General features: G+C 46.7%; 1 protein-coding gene across 1 annotated transcript in view; it reads left to right on the top strand.

Annotated features, from left to right (window-relative positions):
- Positions 1 to 23,396, top strand: part of vwa1 (von Willebrand factor A domain containing 1) — a 55,799-nt gene that overhangs the window by 23,261 nt on the left and 9,142 nt on the right. Inside the window, exon 2 of the mRNA XM_056274203.1 lies at positions 15,712 to 16,269. Within this exon, the coding sequence (XP_056130178.1) occupies positions 15,712 to 16,269 (558 nt within the window). The remainder of the gene's footprint in view (positions 1 to 15,711; positions 16,270 to 23,396) is intronic.

The raw sequence follows: 23,396 nt of genomic DNA, 5'->3' as shown, positions 1-23,396 counted from the left end.
CACATGGGCGCCAGCCGCCGTTAGCCTTCGTGACCATATGCAGGGGGGAGACCCATGGACTGTCGGAGCGGCGCGTGATGCCGAGGTGCTCCATGTTGGCAAACTCCTCCTTGGTGATGGCGAGCCTGGCTGGGTCGAGGCGCCGTGCACGGGCGTAGACTGGGGGGCCCGTGGTGGTGATGTGCTGTTCCACTCCACGCTTGGTGACTGCTGATGAGAAGATGGGCGTTGTGAGGTCCGGAAACTCAGTGAGCAGATGCTGAAATTCATCCCCGGTGGCAATCATGTTAGACAAGCCGATGGGACCCGCCTCCCCCAGCGTACATGGATAGGAGCAGAAGGAGACGGCGTCAATCAAGCAGCGGTTTTTAACGTCTACCAACAGTCCATAAGCGCGCAGGAAATCCGCACCCAGGAGGGCAATGGACACCTTCGCCATTACAAAGTCCCAGCCGAACCGCCGACCTCCAAAAACCACCTCCACATACCTTGTGCCATAGGTGCGTACAGGGGTGCCGTTAGTAGTATCCATTGGGAGGCCGAATCCGCTGGCCATCGTGTCCACTGGTGTCACAGGCTGGATGCTCTGCTGCGCGCCCGACTCAACTAGCAACCGCCGGCCGGAGATGGTGTCCTGAATAAACAGTAGCCTGCCTTCCTGGCCAACACTCAGGGCTGCTACTGAGCACCGGCCCTGGCTTTTCCCGCCCCACTGAAAGTGCATGGCTTTGGTTCCAAACCTAGCATGGTAGAAGCACAGTCCCCCTGAGTCCTGCTGCCCATGTGAAACTGCTGCCGCGGCGACGCCCGCAGCCTCAGAGCGTGGGCAGGCTGCAGAGCGCCCGCACACTGCTGTCGGCTGGCGAGAAAAATCCCGTCAGCCTCCGGAACTACCGGAAGCTGCTGGTGGTGGACAACTTGAAGCTGGCCAAGGCAGCACGGACGTGCGAGAGGAGCTGATGGAGGAACAGCTGGCCGAAAAGGAAGGCGGGGTCGCACGAACAAAGCAAGCTAGTCTGACTAGACCAAGCTAGTCAGAAAGGCACAAACTGAGGAAGCCTCTTGGATGAGAGGCGAAACGTCTTCACGGATATATACCAAGTCCAGTTGCACTTGATTCAACTCCTTTGCATATTAATTCATCCATCTCTTTTCTAAAGAAAAATACCATTTAGCACTTGCAGACAGTGTGATATGTAGGCTTAATGGAGGCTACGTGCTCACTAATCCCGTCCTTGCAGATGCCTGTATGGTCAATCACTGGCACTTTGAAATCTTATCACAGGATTTCACACCTCAAGACAACACACGCTTCATGTTCAGTTTGATTTAAACAGGTTCAAGTTTATTTTTCTCCAGCTCCTTTTTGTTCTGAAATAGGTAGAGCAGTTCAGCAGAGTCTGAACACTCATGTAACAGACCCTGGTAGAGGTTGGCATGTCCAGTCCAGTCACTGGAGGAGAATGCTGATATTTTATGTTTCAGGAAACCCAGAATTACATTGAATACAAACAGTGATTGTGATTAGTGCACCTTATAGCCTCATAATATAGGTTTGTTCTCTGCCTCCCTGGTTGGAAAATACAGTGATCTGACACAAAATTTAAAATTTTATGACATGCCAAAGCATGACAAAATGGAGAATGGCTGTCTCAGCCTGAGACAGTCGTTCTCCGTAACATGCAGGTGACGTCCTCCTCTTCCTGAGACTCTCAGGAAGAGGGGGATGTCACCTGAGAGTTTAGGGGCGCTTTCAAATCGTTCGTTTAAGTTTTCTGTCAGGCTCGTCACGAATTCTTCATCGCTGGATCCTCCCACATTTTGTTCTCACAATGCTCACACAGACGTGGAAAGTGCAACTTTCTCCCATGAATATCTCTCTCCAAAAGGCTCAACTTTGACCAGAACGCTTCACCTCCTCGTACATGTGTGCAACAGTGGGGTTCTTGCCTTGTAATTGCAGACTACGGTGATTTAGATGAGACATGATGTCACACAAAAAATAATGCATGCAATCATCTTATTGTCACTAAAAACCTCTGATATTCTTGGGCTTTTTGGCTCCGCAGTCCAGATAAAAATGACAAGCTCATTGCGCAGGTCGCACACCCTCTCCAACACACAGCCTTTGCTCAACCAGTGAACATCATTAAGCAGCAAAACAGCTTTGTCTTCCGCTGACATTTCCTCCAGCAATGCTCTGAAAAGGCGATGTTGCAGACTACAACTCTTGAATGCAAGCTGTGCTAAGAAGTGTACAATTTTCTACTTTTATCTTTTTGACATTATTCAACGTTACATTTGACAACGATGTCTAGGAAGAAGCTGTGCAGTTCTCGGCTGCTCCAACAGTAGTGGCAAACTTCTTCAAGTTTGGAAAAAGACTGACTGCGAAATACACAAGCCTTTACTTCATGAAGATTGCCCCTGTCTGAACCCATACAGTTTACATAGATTCCCTGGCCGTGCAGAGGACCAAGATATTCGCCAGAAGTGGATTAAGAATACCAGCAGAAAGGACTCTGTTCCCAATAAAAACAGCACGGTAGGTTTTGGTTAACAGTCGACAATCTATAGTCATCTCACAATGACTAACGTTAGCATGCAGCTGCCTAGCCTAAAATGGTGAAACACGTCTTAAGCTAACGCTGCTTAGCTTACGTTAAGTTAGCTAACGTTACTGGGCTGCGGTGGCCGCACATAATAAATTAACTCAACCAGCTAACCGGTGTTATCGTGAAAATATATAATGTTAATTGCTCTAACATTAACTGGCAGCCCTACGTTTAATAGTGGAAGTGGTTTTTTTTAACCGTTGAAAACTTGAAAGTCAATAAGTCTAGCTACATTTTATGTCAAAGTTTGCCATCAATTAACGTTATTTGACGCCGCAGTAATGGCGGCGTCGCTAGATGGAGGAACACACAAATTGGTCGGCAGATTAGTCAATATCCTCTCCACCAGTTCAGTATCCCTGAGGAAGGTGACGATACATCCAAGGACATCATTTCCAGCGTTCCCCGCGAAAATTGATTTCAGGTCCATGTGCACAATTCACATGGACCTGAAACTGAAACGGCATTTCGAGAGTATCTGATTTTATATTGTGACGTATTTCCGTGTGAAACAGTGGGCGTGTTGCTAGTTAGCTAGCTAGCTAACTAATGAATCTTAGCTCTGTGCCACTAGCTGAAGATTGGTTGATGGGTGGATGTCATGATATTGTTGGCTGGAATTGGTTGGTTCAAGCAAGCATCATATTTTGTTTTACGGGAAGAAAACATGAATGGATTTCGATATAAAAATACAAAGAAATGGATTTTTGTATGTTTTGGCATATATTGTTAAATAGGTACAAAATATCATCGGGGATGTGATATAAAAGGTTTAAAAGGGCATTTTTCACTTCATCTCGACTTTAAACTTAGAGCCAAGTGTGCAAAGTTGTTTGGTTGAACCAGAACGCTGTGTGAAGCCACCTTATTATCGGCACAAGGGTTTAACACCAGTTCCTGTGTGTTACTGAACTGATAAAAAAGATCAGACTTGCTATTAACAGTATGGGGGGGGGGAGAAAATACAGTGTGTAAATACAGTGTGTATAGGGTAAAATTTGAGCAAAGGTGCTTATATTATGCTGGTCAAAACATTATTAAGACAGCAGGAACAGCTCATGTGTTGCTGCTGCACAGCTGAACGGTACAGTGCACACTGTTCATGATGCGTAATCATGACATTGTAGTGGTTATGGGGATACATAATTCCCCATTGAGCTAGTAAGAACGTTTGATTACAGCTGCTGTTTTCTCAGTTCGTGTTTGCAGTGATACACTTCCGCTGCGTGGGTTTTTGTTGTTGTTGTAATGGTGGAAGGAATAAATGGTGCACGTTGTGTAGCCGAAAGAGAATGTTGTCACGACTCCTGATTGAGCTCCTCTACACTGGTGACCCCGACGTTTGTCTCTTGGTAGTTATCAGAGACAATCTTTCGAACGAACATGGTTGACGAAATCAACGCTGTTTCTCTCAAATCGCCAGAGTTCTGGGAGTCATCGGCAACGACATGGTTCGCCCAGGCGGAAGCGCAGTTTGCTATCCGCAAAATAACAGACGACGCTACTAAATACTAATACGTGGTATCGGCGCTCGGGTGTTCCACTGCAACTAGAGTGGTGAGTCTCCTTACAAATCCTCCGGCGGCAGACAAATACAAGGGGCTCAAAGATCATCTCTTGAAGAGTTTTGAACTTTCCGACGCCGAGAGGGCCCACCGTCTCTTTTCTCTGCAAGGCTTGGGTGACAGCAGGCCATCCCAGCTCATGGACAAAATGCTGAATCTGCTGGGACCGGCGCACACACCTGATTTCCTCTTTGTCCAACTGTTTCTGCGACAACTGCCTGCTCAGGTGCGGACCGCTTTGGCTAACACCAGCATTACCGATTGCCGCAAGCTAGCTGAAGAAGCTGACAAGTTCTTCCTGGCCAGCCAACAGCAGCACTGCGCGTCCGCGCTCACCCCTGCCCACCCCCACATGCCACCACCTGGTGACTCCATGGTGGTCGCCGCGGCAACCCCCGGTCGGCGACTGGAGCCCGGCCTGTGCTTTTACCATGCAAAGTTCGGGGCCAGGGCGAAAAAGTGCAACTCCCCATGCAATTTCAGCTTGTCAGGAAACGCCAAGGCCGGTGCTCACTAGTGGCCATGGGCGTCGGCGTGGAGGACAACAGGCTACTTTTCCTGCAAGACTCCATCTCGGGGCAGCGTTTCCTATGCGACACTGGGGCGCAGAGGAGTGTCGTACCTGCATCTAGTGTGGACGCCCTGTCGGGCGCTCACGGCCCTCCCATGGAAGCTGCTAACAGCAGCTCTATCCGTACGTACGGCACGAGGCACATTGACATGTGTTTTAACGGACAGCGGTTCAGCTGGGATTTTGTCACCGCCGACGTGGCATTTCCCCTCCTCGGTGCAGATTTCCTTTGTGCTCATGGGCTGCTGGTGGACGTCAGGAATCGACGCCTGATTGACGGCGTCACCTTCGCTTCACACGCGTGTGCACTCAGCGATACAGGCTCCGTCAGGCTGTCCAGCATGCTCTCCAACGAGGACGTGTTTCTCCATCTTCTCTCTGAGTTCCCTGACCTCACTCAGCCCACATTCTCGTCATCTACGACCAAACATGGGGTTGAGCACCACATCGTCACCACTGGCCCGCCGGTGCATGCCCGAGCTCGGCGCCTCGACCCGACCAAGCTCTCTGTCGCCAAGGCGGAGTTTGAGAACATGGAGCGCCTCGGCATCATCCGCCGCTCCAGCAGCCCATGGGCTTCACCCCTCCACATAGTGCCTAAGCCTGGCAGTGGGTGGCGTCCATGTGGTGACTACTGTCAACTCAATGACGCAACAACACCGGACCGCTACCCGGTCCCTCACATCCAAGACTTCTCCGCCCACCTGGCTGGGAAAGTGATCTTTTCCAAGGTGGACCTCGTCCGTGGATACCACCAGGTGCCCATTCATCCCGCTGATGTCCCCAAAACGGCTGTGACAACTCCGTTCGGACTGTTCGAGTTCCTGCGCATGCCGTTTGGGCTCAAGAACGCCGCGCAGTCCTTCCAACGCCTCATGGACTCAGTGTTGCGGGACCTGCCTTTCCTCTTTGTGTACCTGGATGACATCCTGGTCGCTAACACCTCCGTGTCCAAGCACTTGTCCCACCTCAGAGCCCTTTTCGAGAGGCTCAGCCTCCACAGGTTGATAGTTAACCCGGCCAAATGCCAGTTTGGTCTGAGCACCATCGACTTCCTAGGCCACCGGGTCACCAAGGACGGGGCAGCCCCCCTTCCAGCTAAGGTGGAGGCCGTCGCAGACTTTCCACGCCCACACACGGTCCAGTCCCTCCGGGAGTTCATTGGCATGGTGTCCTTCTACCACCGGTTCATCCCCCGGGCTGCCGATCCCTCCGCCCCCTATATGAGGCTCTGAAGGGCACAGCCCCCAAACACGCCGTGGACTGGTCTGCAGAGAGGGACAAGGCTTTTAAGGATGTGAAGGCCACCCTGGCTGATGCGGCGATGCTGGCACACCCTGTGTTTGGAGCGCCCATCGCCATTACGACGGATGCTTCGGACTATGCTGTCGGCGCGGTTTACGAGCAGTGGGTGAGCGGCGCGTGGCAGCTGCTTGCCTTCTTCAGCCAGCAGTTGAATCTGAGAGAGCGCAAATACAGCACCTTTGATCGTGAGCTGCTTGGCCTTTTCCTCAATGTTAGGCACTTTCGTTTCCTACTGGAGGGCCGTCAGTTCACGGCTTTCGTCGATCACAAACCGCTGGTGTTTGCGATGGCCAAGGTGGCAGAGTCGTGGTCAGCCCGCCAGCAGCGACAGTTGGCCTACATCTCAGAGTTTACCACCGACGTGAGGCATGTCGCTGGGAAGTCCAACCCGGTCGCCGACTGTCTCTCCCGGGCCATCGCTGGTGCCACCCATTTGGGACTCGACTACAGCCAGATGGCGGCTGACCAGGCCGCCGACCCAGGAGTGCAGACATGCAGGACCGCCATAAAAGGGCTGCAGTTGGAGGATGTGGCTTTCGACGACGCTGGCGCCACGCTCCTGTGCGACGTCTCTACGGGTCAGCCCCGACCCGTCGTTCCAACTGCTTGGAGGCAACGGGTCTTCGACGCAGTCCATGGGCTGTCTCACCCTGGCGGAAAGCCTTCACAGAGGTTGGTGGCGGCAAAGTTTGTCTGGCATGGACTCAAAAAGGATGTGAGGGACTGGGCTGACACCTGTGTGGAGTGCCAATGCTCCAACGTGCTCCGGCACATCAAAGCGCCCCTGATACCTTTCACGGTACCTGAGAGGAGGTTCGACCACGTGAATGTGGACCTGGTAGGCCCCCTACCCCTCTCCCGTGGTTTCACATACCTGCTCACCATGGTCGACAGGACCACGCGATGGCCAGAGGCCGTCCCGCTTTTGTCCACGACAGCGCCTGAGGTTGCCCGAGCGTTCATCGGAACCTGGGTCGCCCGCTTTGGCACCCCATCTGACCTCTCCTCGGACAGAGGGTTGCAATTCACATCAGCACTCTGGGAGGAGATCGCCGAGGGTTTAGGGGTGAGGCTCCATCGCACCACAGCGTATCACCCTCAAGCGAATGGATTGGTCGAGAGGTTCCATCGCTCGATGAAGGCCGCATTGCGGGCTACCCTCAAGGACGACCGCTGGGTCGACAAACTGCCTTGGGTCATGCTTGGGCTCAGGACGGCTCCCAAGGAGGACCTCCAGTCCTCATCCGCCGAACTGGTCTACGGACAGCCACTTCGGGTCCTGGGGGATTTCCTTCCCACCGCCACAGCTCCCTGGTCCGCCAGCTGCCAACGGACTGCGCTGCAGGAGGAAGCCAGGGCTTTTGCACCAGTCCCCACTTCTCAGCATGGCGGCTCTCAGTCCTATGTCCCCACGGAGCTGCGGTCGGCGGAATATGTTTTCATCCGTCATGACGCGCACCGCGGTCCCCTGCAGCCACCCTACGACGGCCCATTTTGGGTACGGGACACTGGAGATAAGCACTTTGTGGTGGAGGTTGGCAACAGGCTGGAGCGGGTTTCTGTGGACCGCCTCAAGCCTGCTCACCTGGACGTAGACCGCCCTGTTGGTCTTGCCCTGTCCCCACGGCGGGGGCACCCCCCGGCCCTTCCCCTCTCCCCCGGCGAGCCGCCCCCTGCTCCCCCAGCCCCTCCCTTTCCCCGGTCCAGCTGTGAGGACTCTGCTGCTTTGCCTGCGGTTAGCCAGCCCCCAGCTCCTGTTCAGCAGAGCCGTTGGGGCAGAGAGATCCGCCCCCCTCACCACACTGACTTTTCGTATTAAGGCAAATTCTGGGGGGACGTGTGTAGTGGTTATGGGGATACATAATTCCCCTTATTGAGCTAGTAGGAACGTTTGATTACAGCTGCTGTTTTCTCAGTTCAGGTTTGCAATGATACACTTCCGCTGCGCGGGTTTTTGTTGTTGTTGTAATGGTGGAAGGAATAAATGGTGCACGTTGTGTAGCCGAAAGAGAACGTTGTCACGACTCCTGATTGAGCTCCTCTACAACATATCACAAACATAAACCTCTATTAGCTGACGATGTGACAGACCTGACATTATTCCGCATCCTGAAAAGGCATTTGCATGATCAAATGAACATTCGTGCCAAGTTTTACATCTGAGAAAATAAATACTGGAGAAAATCTTTGAAAAATTGAATGGCAGTCTATGGAGAAATGTCAGCTTGCATCCAGGAATACTTTGTACAGCAGACACAGCTGTCACACAGGGGTGCAGTGCCCTGTCACACAGGGGTGACATGCTCTGGGGGTTATAGCCCATTAGTGTTCATGTCTGAATTGGCAACAGGCACAGGCGCAAGTCCATGAATACTGGGATGGCATCCACCTCTTTACCTGTGCCCCATCCACAGGGTTAGTGGTTGTGTCAGGAAGGGCATCCAACGTAAAATTTTGCCAAAGCAGCATGTGGATTGACAAGACCATACCAGATCGGTCGAGGCCCGGGTTAACATCAACCAACATTGGTGCTGTGGCCTCACAGGGTCCCGATGGAAACTTTGAAGTCTGCTGTGGTGACCCCTGAGACACAGGGAATAAGCCGAAAGAAGATCAAGAAGTGGCTCTGTCTAAATACTCTGCTACGTTTTACATACTAACAGAATATACTGCATACGTACAGTACTGTTTAGTAATTAATATCCATTTTACAATATTTTATACTATCCTCAGTACTCTGCAGAGTACTTATATCAGGCGGCAACAAGGTAGGGTAGCTGTGCTGTTGTACTCATGTAAAACAGCTGGAACTCAAAACTGATCAATGGGAATCAGTCTGTGGCTGCAACTACCCATTTTATTTTTGGCACATGTACTTTTTAATCGTTCACTAAACAGTAAATGCACATTTGTCTTCATTCCTCTTCCCTGACTTCTGGTCTCTCTCAGAGAACCGTCAGGAGCTCTGCAGCTATGTGCTGAGGTGCTGTGTGACTGGCTGACATGGAATGGGATTGTCTCTGCTCTCCTCCTTTTTCTGGATTGCCCAGATGATTCATCTTTGGCCTACTTTACTTACCGTCTGAATTTCTGGGTTTCAAATTTGTATTTGGTAATCTGAATATTTCAACTTTCATACTGAAAAAATATTGTTTAATTATTGTGGTTTCTCTGGACTGCTAAACCTTATGGTGACAAAACTGACTGTGGGAGTCAAGTGTTGGAAATTATTATCAGCATAAAACTGTGCATGAGGCTGAGTGTATGAGTTTATGCAAGTCAGGTGGACAGACCTACAGTGTTGGTATAGATTACAATGTATTGGCTATCTCTAAAATGGAACATGGAGTAAAAATAATACATAGCTGCAGTCAAAGTGGAAGCAGAGGCTGCAGAGAGGCAGCATAGAGGCTCCAGAGAGGCTGCACAGAGGTTGCACAGAGGCTGCAACGAAGCTGCACAGAGGCTGCACATAGGCTGCAGAGATGTTACACAGAGGCAGCAAAGAGGCTGCAAAGAAGTTGCACAGAGGCTGCACAAAGCCTGTAGAGAGGTTACAGAGAGGCTGCACAGAGACTGCACAGAGACTGCAGAGAGGTTGCACAGAGGCTGCAGAGAGGCTGCACAGAGGCTGCAGAGAGGCTGCAGAGAGGCTGCAACGAAGCTGCACAGAGGCTGCAGAGAGGTTGCACAGAGGCTGGAAAGAGGTTGCACAGAGGCTGCGAAGAAGTTGCACAGAGGCTGCAGAGAGGTTGAACAAAGGCTGTAGAGAGGTTGCATAGAGCAGTGTTTCCCAACCCAGTCAAGGAACCCCTATCCTGCAGATTTTCATTGTAATCCTGCATAGGTAGCCCTGCTTGTATTTACTCAACCAATCATCTCACAGCACTTAATTATGCAAGGTGTGCAACATCTGACATAATTCATTGCTGATTGATTGAATAACTACAAACAGGTACCTATTCAGGGCTTTAAAGAAAATCTGCAGGATAGGGGTTCCTTGAGGACTGGGTTGGGAAACACTGGCATAGAGGCTGCAGAGAGGCTGCACAGAGACTGTAGAGAGGCTGCACAGAGACTGTAGAGAGGTTGCACAGAGATTGCAGAGAAGTTGCAGAGAGGCTGTAGAGAGGCTGCACAGAGGCTCCAGAGAGGCTGCACAGACGCTGCAACGAAGCTGCAGAGAGGCTGCTCAGATGCTACAGAGAGGTTACACAGAGGCTCCAGAAAGGCTGCACAGACGCTGCAACGAAGCTGCAGAGAGGCTGCTCAGATGCTGCAGAGAGGTTGCACAGAGGCTGCAGAGAGACTGTGTGTGAGGTGCAGACCAGCAGCTCCTCCCTTTCAGGGAGCTGCTGTGCAAAGTCCAAACAAGACAGATGGAGGACATTCTTTAGGTAGAGAGTGAGGCAGTGTGGGAGTTAGTGCATGCATGTGTTGTGTACACATGTATGATTGCCTTTTTGCTTTTGTTTTTTAGCTTGAACTTGTATCCATAGTACCTCTTCTCGCTGTTAAACATGCAGACATACGTTAGATGTACCCAGAGGAAATAACTGGTCCTACACTTTTTTCCAACGGGAGAGATTCATATCTGAGATGATGCTTCTAATTACACAACTCTTATTTTATGGTCAATAAGTACTGAGGGCTGTTATGCATGTTTACATCTGTCTGACTTGGATGCCCTTCTCTTTCTTCTCTTCTGTAACCATGCCTGGCACTTTGAAAAACAGCATCATTGACTCAGCTACATTTGAATGAGTGGAAAATATGAAATATTGCTACATATACTAATATATATACATACATAATGTATATGTGTGTGTGTGTGTGTGTGTGTGTGTGTGTGTGTGTGTGTGTGTGTGTGTGTGTGTATATACACTACCGTTCAAAAGTTTGGGATCACCCAAACAATTTCGTGTTTTCCATGAAAAGTCACACTTATTCACCAGCATATGTTGTGAAATGAATAGAAAATAGAGTCAAGACATTGACAAGGTTAGAAATAATGATTTGTATTTGAAATAAGATTTTTTTTACATCAAACTTTGCTTTCGTCAAAGAATCCTCCATTTGCAGCAATTACAGCATTGCAGACCTTTGGCATTCTAGCTGTTAATTTGTTGAGGTAATCTGGAGAAATTGCACCCCACGCTTCCAGAAGCAGCTCCCACAAGTTGGATTGGTTGGATGGGCACTTCTTGCGTACCATACGGTCAAGCTGCTCCCACAACAGCTCAATGGGGTTCAGATCTGGTGACTGCGCTGGCCACTCAATTACCGATAGAATACCAGCTGCCTGCTTCTGCTCTAAATAGTTCTTGCACAATTTGGAGGTGTGTTTAGGGTCATTGTCCTGTTGTAGGATGAAATTGGCTCCAATCAAGCGCTGTCCACTGGGTATGGCATGGCGTTGCAAAATGGAGTGATAGCCTTCCTTATTCAGAATCCCTTTTACCCTGTACAAATCTCCCACCTTACCAGCACCAAAGCAACCCCAGACCATCACATTACCTCCACCATGCTTAACAGATGGCGTCAGGCATTCTTCCAGCATCTTTTCATTTGTTCTGCGTCTCACAAACGTTCTTCTTTGTGATCCAAACACCTCAAACTTGGATTCATCCGTCCACAACACTTTTTTCCAGTCTTCCTCTGTCCAATGTCTTTGTTCTTTTGCCCATCTTAATCTTTTTCTTTTATTGGTCAGTCTCAGATATGGCTTTTTCTTTGCCACTCTGCCCTGAAGCCCAGAATCCCGCAGCCGCCTCTTCACTGTAGATGTTGACACTGGTGTTTTGCGGGTACTATTTAATGAAGATGCCAGTTGGGGACCTGTGAGGCGTCTGTTTCTCAAACTAGAGACTCTAATGTACTTATCTTCTTGCTCAGTTGTGCAACGCGGCCTCCCACTTCTTTTTCTACTCTGGTTAGAGCCTGTTTGTGCTGTCCTCTGAAGGGAGTAGTACACACCGGTGTAGGAAATCTTCAATTTCTTAGCAATTTCTCGCATGGAATAGCCTTCATTTCTAAGAACAAGAATAGACTGTCGAGTTTCAGATGAAAGTTCTCTTTTTCTGGCCATTTTGAGCGTGTAATTGACCCCACAAATGTGATGCTCCAGAAACTCAATCTGCTCAAAGGAAGGTCAGTTTCGTAGCTTCTGTAACGAGCTAAACTGTTTTCGGATGTGTGAACATGATTGCACAAGGGTTTTCTAATCATCAATTAGCCTTCTGAGCCAATGGGCAAACACATTGTACCATTAGAACACTGGAGTGATAGTTGCTTGAAATGGGCCTCTATACACCTATGTAGATATTGCACCAAAAACCAGACATTTGCAGCTAGAATAGTCATTTACCACATTAGCAATGTATAGAGTGTATTTCTTTAAAGTTAAGACTAGTTTAAAGTTATCTTCATTGAACAGTACAGTGCTTTTCCTTCAAAAATATGGACATTTCAATGTGATCCCAAACTTTTGAACGGTAGTGTATATATATATATATATATATATATATGTATATGTATATGTATATATATATATATATATATATATATACACTGTGTCTATTCTTATACTATTTTGTTTCTCTCTCCGCAATAAGCATATATGGTGGTGCAACATTCCTCATCTCTCAAATGGAAAGGCCAGTTCACCCCTCCCTTCCGCTTTCTCTCTTTCACTCCTTTATTGTGTGCTCCCCAAGCCCTTGCTTCCCCTCCTTCTCTTTCTACCTCCAACACCAAGCCAGTGTGTCCCTCCCTCCTCTGCTGCTCTTTCTTGGCTGGCGTGGTGGGTTGTAACTTTGCCTGTGTTTGGTTAAGCAACATGGAGCGTGGTGGTGAGGGGAAAGAGCTCCGTCTTCTGCCTTTCCTCTGCCCATCTCTTCTGATGTGAACACAGTGTCACAACTACAGCAGCTCTCCTGGTGTTGGTCTGCTCATCGTTGCTTGTTTCTCGCTCCCTTTTTCCTCCTCGTATTCACAAAAGCCTGTCCCCTCACTTCCAGTCTCTGCTGCTTACATGCCAAAGGCGTTTGCTGTAAAGGTTTTAATGACAGGGTGACTGTGTTGTTCCAGGGAGGGGGATGGTGAGGAGTCTCTGCTACAGCCTGTTTGTATGTCTCTACACAACATGTGTGTATGTCTCTACAGGAAATGTGTGTATGTCTCTACACAACATGTGTGTATGTCTCTACAGGATATGTGTATATGTGTCTACAGGATATGTGTCTATGTCTCTACACAACATGTGTGGATGTCGATAAAGGACATGTGTGTCTGTCTCTACACAACATTGTGTGTATGTCTCTACAGGATATGTGTGTATGTCTCTACACAACATGTGTGTATGTCTCTACAGGATATGTGTGTATGTCTCTACACAACATGTGTGTATGTCTCTACAGGATATGTGTGTCTGTCTCTACAGGACATGTGTGTATGTCTCTACAGGATAGATGTGTATGTCTCTACAGGACATGTGTGTATGTCTCTACAGGATATGTGTGTGTCTCTACAGGATAGATGTGTCTGTCTCTACAGGATATGTGTGTCTGTCTCTACAGGATAGATGTGTCTGTCTCTACAGGATATGTGTGTCTGTCTCTACAGGATAGATGTGTCTGTCTCTACAGGACATGTGTGTATGTCTCTACAGGATAGATGTGTGTATGTCTCTACAGGACATGTGTGTATGTCTCTACAGGATATGTGTGTATGTCTCTACAGGATATGTGTGTATGTCTCTACAGGATAGATGTGTATGTCTCTACAGGACATGTGTGTATGTCTCTACAGGACATGTGTGTCTGTCTCTACAGGATAGATGTGTATGTTGCTACATGACATGTGTGTATGTCTCTACAGGATATGTGTGTCTGTCTCTACAGGATAGATGTGTCTGTCTCTACAGGACATGTGTGTATGTCTCTACAGGATAGATGTGTCCGTCTCTACAGGACATGTGTGTATGTCTCTACAGGATATGTGTGTCTGTCTCTACAGGACATGTGTGTCTGTCTCTACAGGACATGTGTGTATGTCTCTACAGGATATGTGTGTATGTCTCTACAGGATATGTGTGTCTGTCTCTACAGGACATGTGTGTATGTCTCTACAGGATATGTGTGTCTGTCTCTACAGGACATGTGTGTATGTCTCTACAGGATATGTGTGTATGTCTCTACAGGATAGATGTGTCTGTCTCTACAGGATAGATGTGTATGTCTCTACAGGACATGTTTGGGAGCGGCAGGGGAAGGGATATAAGGGAAAAGTAAAGGGTAAAGCAGGGGTGTCAAACTCCAGGCCTCAAGGGCCGCAGTGTCTGCAGGTATTTGTTGCAACCGTGCACTACACCACCTGATTAAACTAGTTCCTTTCCCTCCTTGATCCAGGAGGTGAGCTAATTAGTTAAATCAGGTGGTGTAGTGCACAGTTGCAACAAATACCTGCAGACACTGCGGCCCTCGAGGCCTGGAGTTTGACACCCCTGGGGTAAAGGAATCACCGAGTGAGAGTTTAATGGGTGTCTGTAAATGAATGGTTCCCTCAGTAGCATCACAAGGCTGAAACCACAGGAACTGTACTGATCCTTGTGTGTGTAGGCGGCCATGACGGAGTGATTGTTTGTCTTTTTCTTAATGGCAGCTTCCACATGCTCAAGAACTCCTACAGTGTCTCCTCAATACCCAAGTTACTAGCCCATTTCTTCTTTTCTTTTTCTTTTTTTTGGGGGGATATTTCCTCCCTTTTTCCTCCCAATTGTACTTGGCCAATTACCCCACTCCTCCGAGCCATCCCGGTCTCTGCTCCTCCCCCTCTGCCGATTCGGGGAGGGCTGCAGACTACCACATGCCTCCTCCCATACATGTAGAGTCACCAGCCGCTTCTTTTCACCTGACAGTGAGGAGTTTCACCAGGGGGACATAGCACGTGGGAGGATCATGTTAATCCCCCCAGTCCCGAACAGGCGCCTCGACCGACCAAAGGAGGCGCTAGTGCAGCGACCAGGACTCATACCCACATCCAGCTTCCCTCCAACAGCCACGGCCAAATGTGTCTGTAGGGACGCCCGACCAAGCCGGCGGAAACATGGGTATTCAAACTGGCGATCCCCGTGTTGGTAGGCAATGGAATAGACCGCTACGATGCCCACTATCCCATTTCTTTTGTGTCAAGTTATCGACGCAAGCTGTAGGAATGATGAGCTGTATGAACTGTCTCCGTGCATGCGTTGCATATCGATACTGCACTCCACAGTTTCAAAGTATTACGATGTTCGAAGTGTTTCCACAGTTTCAAAGTATTCCGATGTTCGAAGTGTTTCCACGGTTTCAAAGTATTCCGATGTTCGAAGTGTTTCCACAGTTTCAAAGTATTCCAATGTTCTAAGTGTTTCCACGGTTTCAAAGTATTCCGATGTTCGAAGTGTTTCCATGGTTTCAAAGTATTCCGATGTTCGAAGAGTTTCCACGGTTTCAAAGTATTCCGATGTTCGAAGTGTTTCCACGGTTTCAAAGTATTCTGATGTTCGAAGTGTTTCCGCGGTTTCAAAGTATTCTGATGTTCGAAGTGTTTCCACGGTTTCAAAGTATTCCGATGTTCGAAGTGTTTTGATGACAAGTCTTCATTCTTTCAACAGTGCTGAACTGCTGTGAGGGTGATGTCCTCTTCTTACTGGATTCTTCAGGTAGCGTGTCATCCTATGAGTACGCCCGAATTAAAAGATTCCTGTCAGAACTTCTCCTCCCCTTCTCGCTGGGAAAGGAACAGGTGAGAGTGGGACTTCTGCAGGTTGGAACCCGACCACATCTGGAGTTTGGATTTGATATCTATGATAACCAACATGATCTCCAGCATGCTGTGAGGAACACCAAACCCCTGAGGGGGGACACAAACACAGGGGCAGCTCTGGCAATAGCTAAGGACTTGCTCCTCACACCTGGGGGAGCAGGAGGGGCCAGAGCAGAGCTACCAAGAGTGCTGGTGTGGTTGACGGATGGGGTTAAACCAGGCAATGTGATCGGATCCATGGCTGAGCTACGTGAGAGGGGTGTGGCTGTGCTTGTAGTGTCAACTGGACATGGGAACTACCAGGTGTTGCGACAGGTAGTAACCCCACCTGTGGAGTACCACCTCTACTTTGTGGACATTGATGATATGAGTATCATCACAGATGACCTCCGGGATGCTATCATTGGTAAGTATGAACTGGTATGTACTGTGCAGTCACAGTGCTGTGAGGTTCAGAATTGATTATGCCTTAAAATGATAAAATCCACTTAATACCATCTTATTTGTCTTATTTTCAGGATTACAACTAACTGATATACTTGACAGGGTCTCTTGAGTGCAAGTTATTTGCATTTAAACAACCTGTACTATGTATCATTTCTATTATTTGCCCAATATATTCCTCAAAATGTGTTATCATAAAAATATTATAACTGTCTCAAAATATAACAAAGGTATGTCATTATCAATGTCAAATTTAATGTTGCTATTAATTAAACATTTATGTTTAAAATTCTTTAAGGAAGGACAGCAATGTTAATTTGATCTGGCTCCATTATACAAATTTAAATTTGTTTCCCTGAATTATCTTCTATTCAAACAACCATGTGTGCAAGCTACATGCTCGTTTTTCATACCAAAATGTGTGACTTTAACTCCACATATACTCCTGAAGACATTGGAGCCAGTGGGACGACACCAGTAGTGTACTTGTCGTGTTAAACTCACTGTAATGAGATAGGAGGTCTATTAATGGATTAATGAGTCAACTCCCCTGCTGTGCTTCCCCACTATGCCAGACATTCATATATATTATATATAGAGCAAAGCTGGCTAGGCAGCCTGCTTCTTAAGCCAAATGGGGTGACAGCGCTACGACTTGGGGGGCACCTCACAAAACATAGCTATAGGACGTGTATAGAGTATAAATAGGTTGTCTGTAACACGGGAGAAATTACCCATTTGTTTTGCTGAGTGCATGAAGATTCTGTCCTCAGAACATTCTGATATCTACAGCTCGTTTTTTTTTAACTGGGCCTTGACCTGATTGCTTTGGCTTTTTCAAGCCATCTTATTTCAGGGTTAATAAATGCATTTTGGGGCATCCGAGTGGCATGGCGGTATAAGTATATTCCGTTGCCTGCCAACACGGGGATCGTCGGTTCGAATCCCCGTGTTACCTCCAGCTTGGTCAGGCGTCCCTACAGACACAATTGGCCGTGTCTGCGGGTGGGAAGCCAGACGTGGGTATGTGTCCTAGTCACTGCACTAGCGCCTCCTCTGGTCGGCTGGGGCTCCTGTTCGGGGGTGGGAGGGGGAACTGGGGGTATAGCATGATCCTCCCATGTGCTACATCCCCCTGGTGAAACTCCTCACTGTCAGCTGAAAAGAAGCGGCTGGTGACGCCACATGTATCAGAGGAGGCATGTGGTAGTCTGCAGCCCTCCCTGGATCAGCAAAGGGGGTGGAGTAGCGACCGGGACGGCTCAGAAGAGTGGGGTAATTGGCCAGGTACAATTGGGAAGAAAAAGGGGGAAATTTTTCAAAACAGAGGAAAAAAATAGATAAATGCATTTGGACACCCAAATCTGTTTGTCTTTGTGAATGGCAGGCTGTGGGAAGATAGGCATGATGTATCATGATGTATATACACTACCGTTCAAAAGTTTGGGATCACCCAAACAATTTTGTGTTTTCCATGAAAAGTCACACTTATTCACCACCATATGTTGTGAAATGAATAGAAAATAGAGTCAAGACATTGACAAGGTTAGAAATAATGATTTGTATTTGAAATAAGATTTTTTTTACATCAAACTTTGCTTTCGTCAAAGAATCCTCCATTTGCAGCAATTACAGCATTGCAGACCTTTGGCATTCTAGCTGTTAATTTGTTGAGGTAATCTGGAGAAATTGCACCCCACGCTTCCAGAAGCAGCTCCCACAAGTTGGATTGGTTGGATGGGCACTTCTTTGAGCAGATTGAGTTTCTGGAGCATCACATTTGTGGGGTCAATTAAACGCTCAAAATGGCCAGAAAAAGAGAACTTTCATCTGAAACTCGACAGTCTATTCTTGTTCTTAGAAATGAAGGCTATTCCATGCGAGAAATTGCTAAGAAATTGAAGATTTCCTACACCGGTGTGTACTACTCCCTTCAGAGGACAGCACAAACAGGCTCTAACCAGAGTAGAAAAAGAAGTGGGAGGCCGCGTTGCACAACTGAGCAAGAAGATAAGTACATTAGAGTCTCTAGTTTGAGAAACAGACGCCTCACAGGTCCCCAACTGGCATCTTCATTAAATAGTACCTGTTAGAGCCTGTTTGTGCTGTCCTCTGAAGGGAGTAGTACACACCGGTGTAGGAAATCTTCAATTTCTTAGCAATTTCTCGCATGGAATAGCCTTCATTTCTAAGAACAAGAATAGACTGTCGAGTTTCAGATGAAAGTTCTCTTTTTCTGGCCATTTTGAGCGTTTAATTGACCCCACAAATGTGATGCTCCTGTAGAGACATACACACATGTCCTGTAGAGACATACACATCTATCCTGTAGAGACATACACATGTCCTGTAGAGACAGACACATCTATCCTGTAGAGACAGACACACATATCCTGTAGAGACAGACACATCTATCCTGTAGAGACAGACACACATATCCTGTAGAGACAGACACATCTATCCTGTAGAGACACACACATATCCTGTAGAGACATACACACATGTCCTGTAGAGACATACACATCTATCCTGTAGAGACATACACACATGTCCTGTAGAGACAGACACATCTATCCTGTAGAGACAGACACATCTATCCTGTAGAGACAGACACACATATCCTGTAGAGACATACACACATGTCCTGTAGAGACAGACACACATGTCCTGTAGAGACAGACACACATATCCTGTAGAGACATACACACAATGTCATGTAAAGACAGACACACATATCCTGTAGAGACATACACACATATCCTGTAGACACAGTCACACATATCCTGTAGAGACATACACACATGTTGTGTAGAGACATACACACATATCCTGTAGAGACATACACACATGTTGTGTAGAGACATACACACATATCCTGTAGAGACATACACACAATGTTGTGTAGAGACAGACACACATGTCCTTTATCGACATCCACACATGTTGTGTAGAGACATAGACACATATCCTGTAGACACATATACACATATCCTGTAGAGACATACACACATGTTGTGTAGAGACATACACACATTTCCTGTAGAGACATACACACATGTTGTGTAGAGACATACAAACAGGCTGTAGCAGAGACTCCTCACCATCCCCCTCCCTGGAACAACACAGTCACCCTGTCATTAAAACCTTTACAGCAAACGCCTTTGGCATGTAAGCAGCAGAGACTGGAAGTGAGGGGACAGGCTTTTGTGAATACGAGGAGGAAAAAGGGAGCGAGAAACAAGCAACGATGAGCAGACCAACACCAGGAGAGCTGCTGTAGTTGTGACACTGTGTTCACATCAGAAGAGATGGGCAGAGGAAAGGCAGAAGACGGAGCTCTTTCCCCTCACCACCACGCTCCATGTTGCTTAACCAAACACAGGCAAAGTTACAACCCACCACGCCAGCCAAGAAAGAGCAGCAGAGGAGGGAGGGACACACTGGCTTGGTGTTGGAGGTAGAAAGAGAAGGAGGGGAAGCAAGGGCTTGGGGAGCACACAATAAAGGAGTGAAAGAGAGAAAGCGGAAGGGAGGGGTGAACTGGCCTTTCCATTTGAGAGATGAGGAATGTTGCACCACCATATATGCTTATTGCGGAGAGAGAAACAAAATAGTATAAGAATAGACACAGTGTATATATATATATATATATATATATATATATATATATATACATATACATATATATATATATATATATATACACTACCGTTCAAAAGTTTGGGATCACATTGAAATGTCCATATTTTTGAAGGAAAAGCACTGTACTGTTCAATGAAGATAACTTTAAACTAGTCTTAACTTTAAAGAAATACACTCTATACATTGCTAATGTGGTAAATGACTATTCTAGCTGCAAATGTCTGGTTTTTGGTGCAATATCTACATAGGTGTATAGAGGCCCATTTCAAGCAACTATCACTCCAGTGTTCTAATGGTACAATGTGTTTGCCCATTGGCTCAGAAGGCTAATTGATGATTAGAAAACCCTTGTGCAATCATGTTCACACATCCGAAAACAGTTTAGCTCGTTACAGAAGCTACGAAACTGACCTTCCTTTGAGCAGATTGAGTTTCTGGAGCATCACATTTGTGGGGTCAATTACACGCTCAAAATGGCCAGAAAAAGAGAACTTTCATCTGAAACTCGACAGTCTATTCTTGTTCTTAGAAATGAAGGCTATTCCATGCGAGAAATTGCTAAGAAATTGAAGATTTCCTACACCGGTGTGTACTACTCCCTTCAGAGGACAGCACAAACAGGCTCTAACCAGAGTAGAAAAAGAAGTGGGAGGCCGCGTTGCACAACTGAGCAAGAAGATAAGTACATTAGAGTCTCTAGTTTGAGAAACAGACGCCTCACAGGTCCCCAACTGGCATCTTCATTAAATAGTACCCGCAAAACACCAGTGTCAACATCTACAGTGAAGAGGCGGCTGCGGGATTCTGGGCTTCAGGGCAGAGTGGCAAAGAAAAAGCCATATCTGAGACTGACCAATAAAAGAAAAAGATTAAGATGGGCAAAAGAACAAAGACATTGGACAGAGGAAGACTGGAAAAAAGTGTTGTGGACGGATGAATCCAAGTTTGAGGTGTTTGGATCACAAAGAAGAACGTTTGTGAGACGCAGAACAAATGAAAAGATGCTGGAAGAATGCCTGACGCCATCTGTTAAGCATGGTGGAGGTAATGTGATGGTCTGGGGTTGCTTTGGTGCTGGTAAGGTGGGAGATTTGTACAGGGTAAAAGGGATTCTGAATAAGGAAGGCTATCACTCCATTTTGCAACGCCATGCCATACCCAGTGGACAGCGCTTGATTGGAGCCAATTTCATCCTACAACAGGACAATGACCCTAAACACACCTCCAAATTGTGCAAGAACTATTTAGAGCAGAAGCGGGCAGCTGGTATTCTATCGGTAATTGAGTGGCCAGCGCAGTCACCAGATCTGAACCCCATTGAGCTGTTGTGGGAGCAGCTTGACCGTATGGTACGCAAGAAGTGCCCATCCAACCAATCCAACTTGTGGGAGCTGCTTCTGGAAGCGTGGGGTGCAATTTCTCCAGATTACCTCAACAAATTAACAGCTAGAATGCCAAAGGTCTGCAATGCTGTAATTGCTGCAAATGGAGGATTCTTTGACGAAAGCAAAGTTTGATGTAAAAAAAATCTTATTTCAAATACAAATCATTATTTCTAACCTTGTCAATGTCTTGACTCTATTTTCTATTCATTTCACAACATATGCTGGTGAATAAGTGTGACTTTTCATGGAAAACACGAAATTGTTTGGGTGATCCCAAACTTTTGAACGGTAGTGTATATGTGTGTCATGATGTATATATATGTATCATGATGTATGATGTATCATGATGTATCATGATGTATCATGTCTGATTTATCATGATGTATCATGATGTATCATGATGTGTGATTTATCACGATGTATCATGATGCATCATGATGAATATATATGCATCATGATGTGTGATGTATCATGATGTATATATATGTAACACCTGTCCCATATTTATCTAAATAAAATCTGCAGTCTGTTACTAATATGGGCGGGCCCTGGTTTATGATCTAAATAAATGGCGCTCTTACCTTATCAACTGGTTACCAAAATGTCCTAATGCTGTAAATAAACTGTAAATATTGGCGGTGCCTCCATGACTAAAAGGAAGTAACATGAATTAGGACTTCCTGTTTACCTTATGAATTACATTAATTATCTATTTCTTAAATATGTGACACAACACCTTTAACTTAAAATGTACCAACATATAGATATTTATTTAACAAGCAATATGAAATGAAATGAAGAATTGTAGACAATGATAATATAGATATGAAATCACAATAGTAGGATTTGTATGTAAACAGAATGCATGGCTTTATGCCATGTAGGTTCAAAACCTAGAAAAATAATAAAGTGGAGTCTCCAATTAGACTCTATTACCAACTTTCAACGACACAAATTAATAAAGTGGGCCCACACACTCGCACACACACTCACACGATGCAACGACGACACAGTCCAACTTCTACCCAGACTGTTAGGGGTAGGTTGCAGGCCTGACATGTAGCTTGGGAGCGGTGGGGCCTACAAAATGTTATGGCCACTTCGCTTGGTCACTGCCAAGTATACACACAATGCACGCGCAGGAATGGAGGGTCGTACTCACGAGTCCCCGCGCCCGGGGAGAGGGGCAACGATGGCGGGAATCAGGGTAACCGCTCGCGCAGCGAGCACCAGAGGATGAGCGAGAACCAAGGCCACGTCGAGGAAACAGCAGGGCCGTCCAAGGTAGCACGGCAGCCGGGAGAACGTTTCAGTGTTGTCCACGGAGGTCTTGCCTGCTCACCGTTCACCTTGTCCGACTCCTTTTGAATAAAATATAGCTAAGCTACCGGTCTCGGGCAGCCAACATACGAAAGCGACACACACAGCTAACGTTGCTATGCTAGGCTAATCGCGGCTAGCGATTAGCTAAAACACACATTTCTTAACTATAACGAGTAGTCATAGCAAATAATAGTGGATATAAACTGCATAGTTACCTTTAGTAGAAACAATATACACAAACACACGATGAAATTAACTGGTCGTCAATCCCCAGACAGTCTGTATACTAAGTTCACGATCAATGTCAAAAATGACGGGTTCACTCTATCATGTCCAGCTGCTGTCTGCCACCGTCACCCAGGAAACCAAGTATTGGGGCCGCAAGCCCCACCCCTTTTCCTCTGAACACACTATCAGATTGGTTAATAATTTAGGATACACGAATTACACTAAAGAAAAAGAATGAATGACATTTGGATTAAATCAGGTTAGGTTGTTAAACTTAACAACACATGCTGGACCATGTGTGATTCAAATAAACTATGCTCAAATATGAATTTATGACGTATGAGCATAAACCTTGTAAATAGTAAAACACACATTACTATTCAATATTATGAAACTCTATGAAATTACTTTTTAAAACTATTTATATGATTTTAACCTTCTCTCTTAAATGAATTTATTTTCCCAATAATATGACATTATTTATTCTCTGCATTTTTAAGGCTTGATATAT

The sequence above is a fragment of the Lampris incognitus genome, chromosome 2 (genome assembly GCF_029633865.1).
Source record: "Lampris incognitus isolate fLamInc1 chromosome 2, fLamInc1.hap2, whole genome shotgun sequence".
In the NCBI taxonomy this organism is placed as follows: domain Eukaryota; kingdom Metazoa; phylum Chordata; class Actinopteri; order Lampriformes; family Lampridae; genus Lampris; species Lampris incognitus.
The sequence above is the reverse complement of the archived record's forward strand: the minus strand, read 5'-3'. Positions and strand labels throughout refer to the sequence as shown.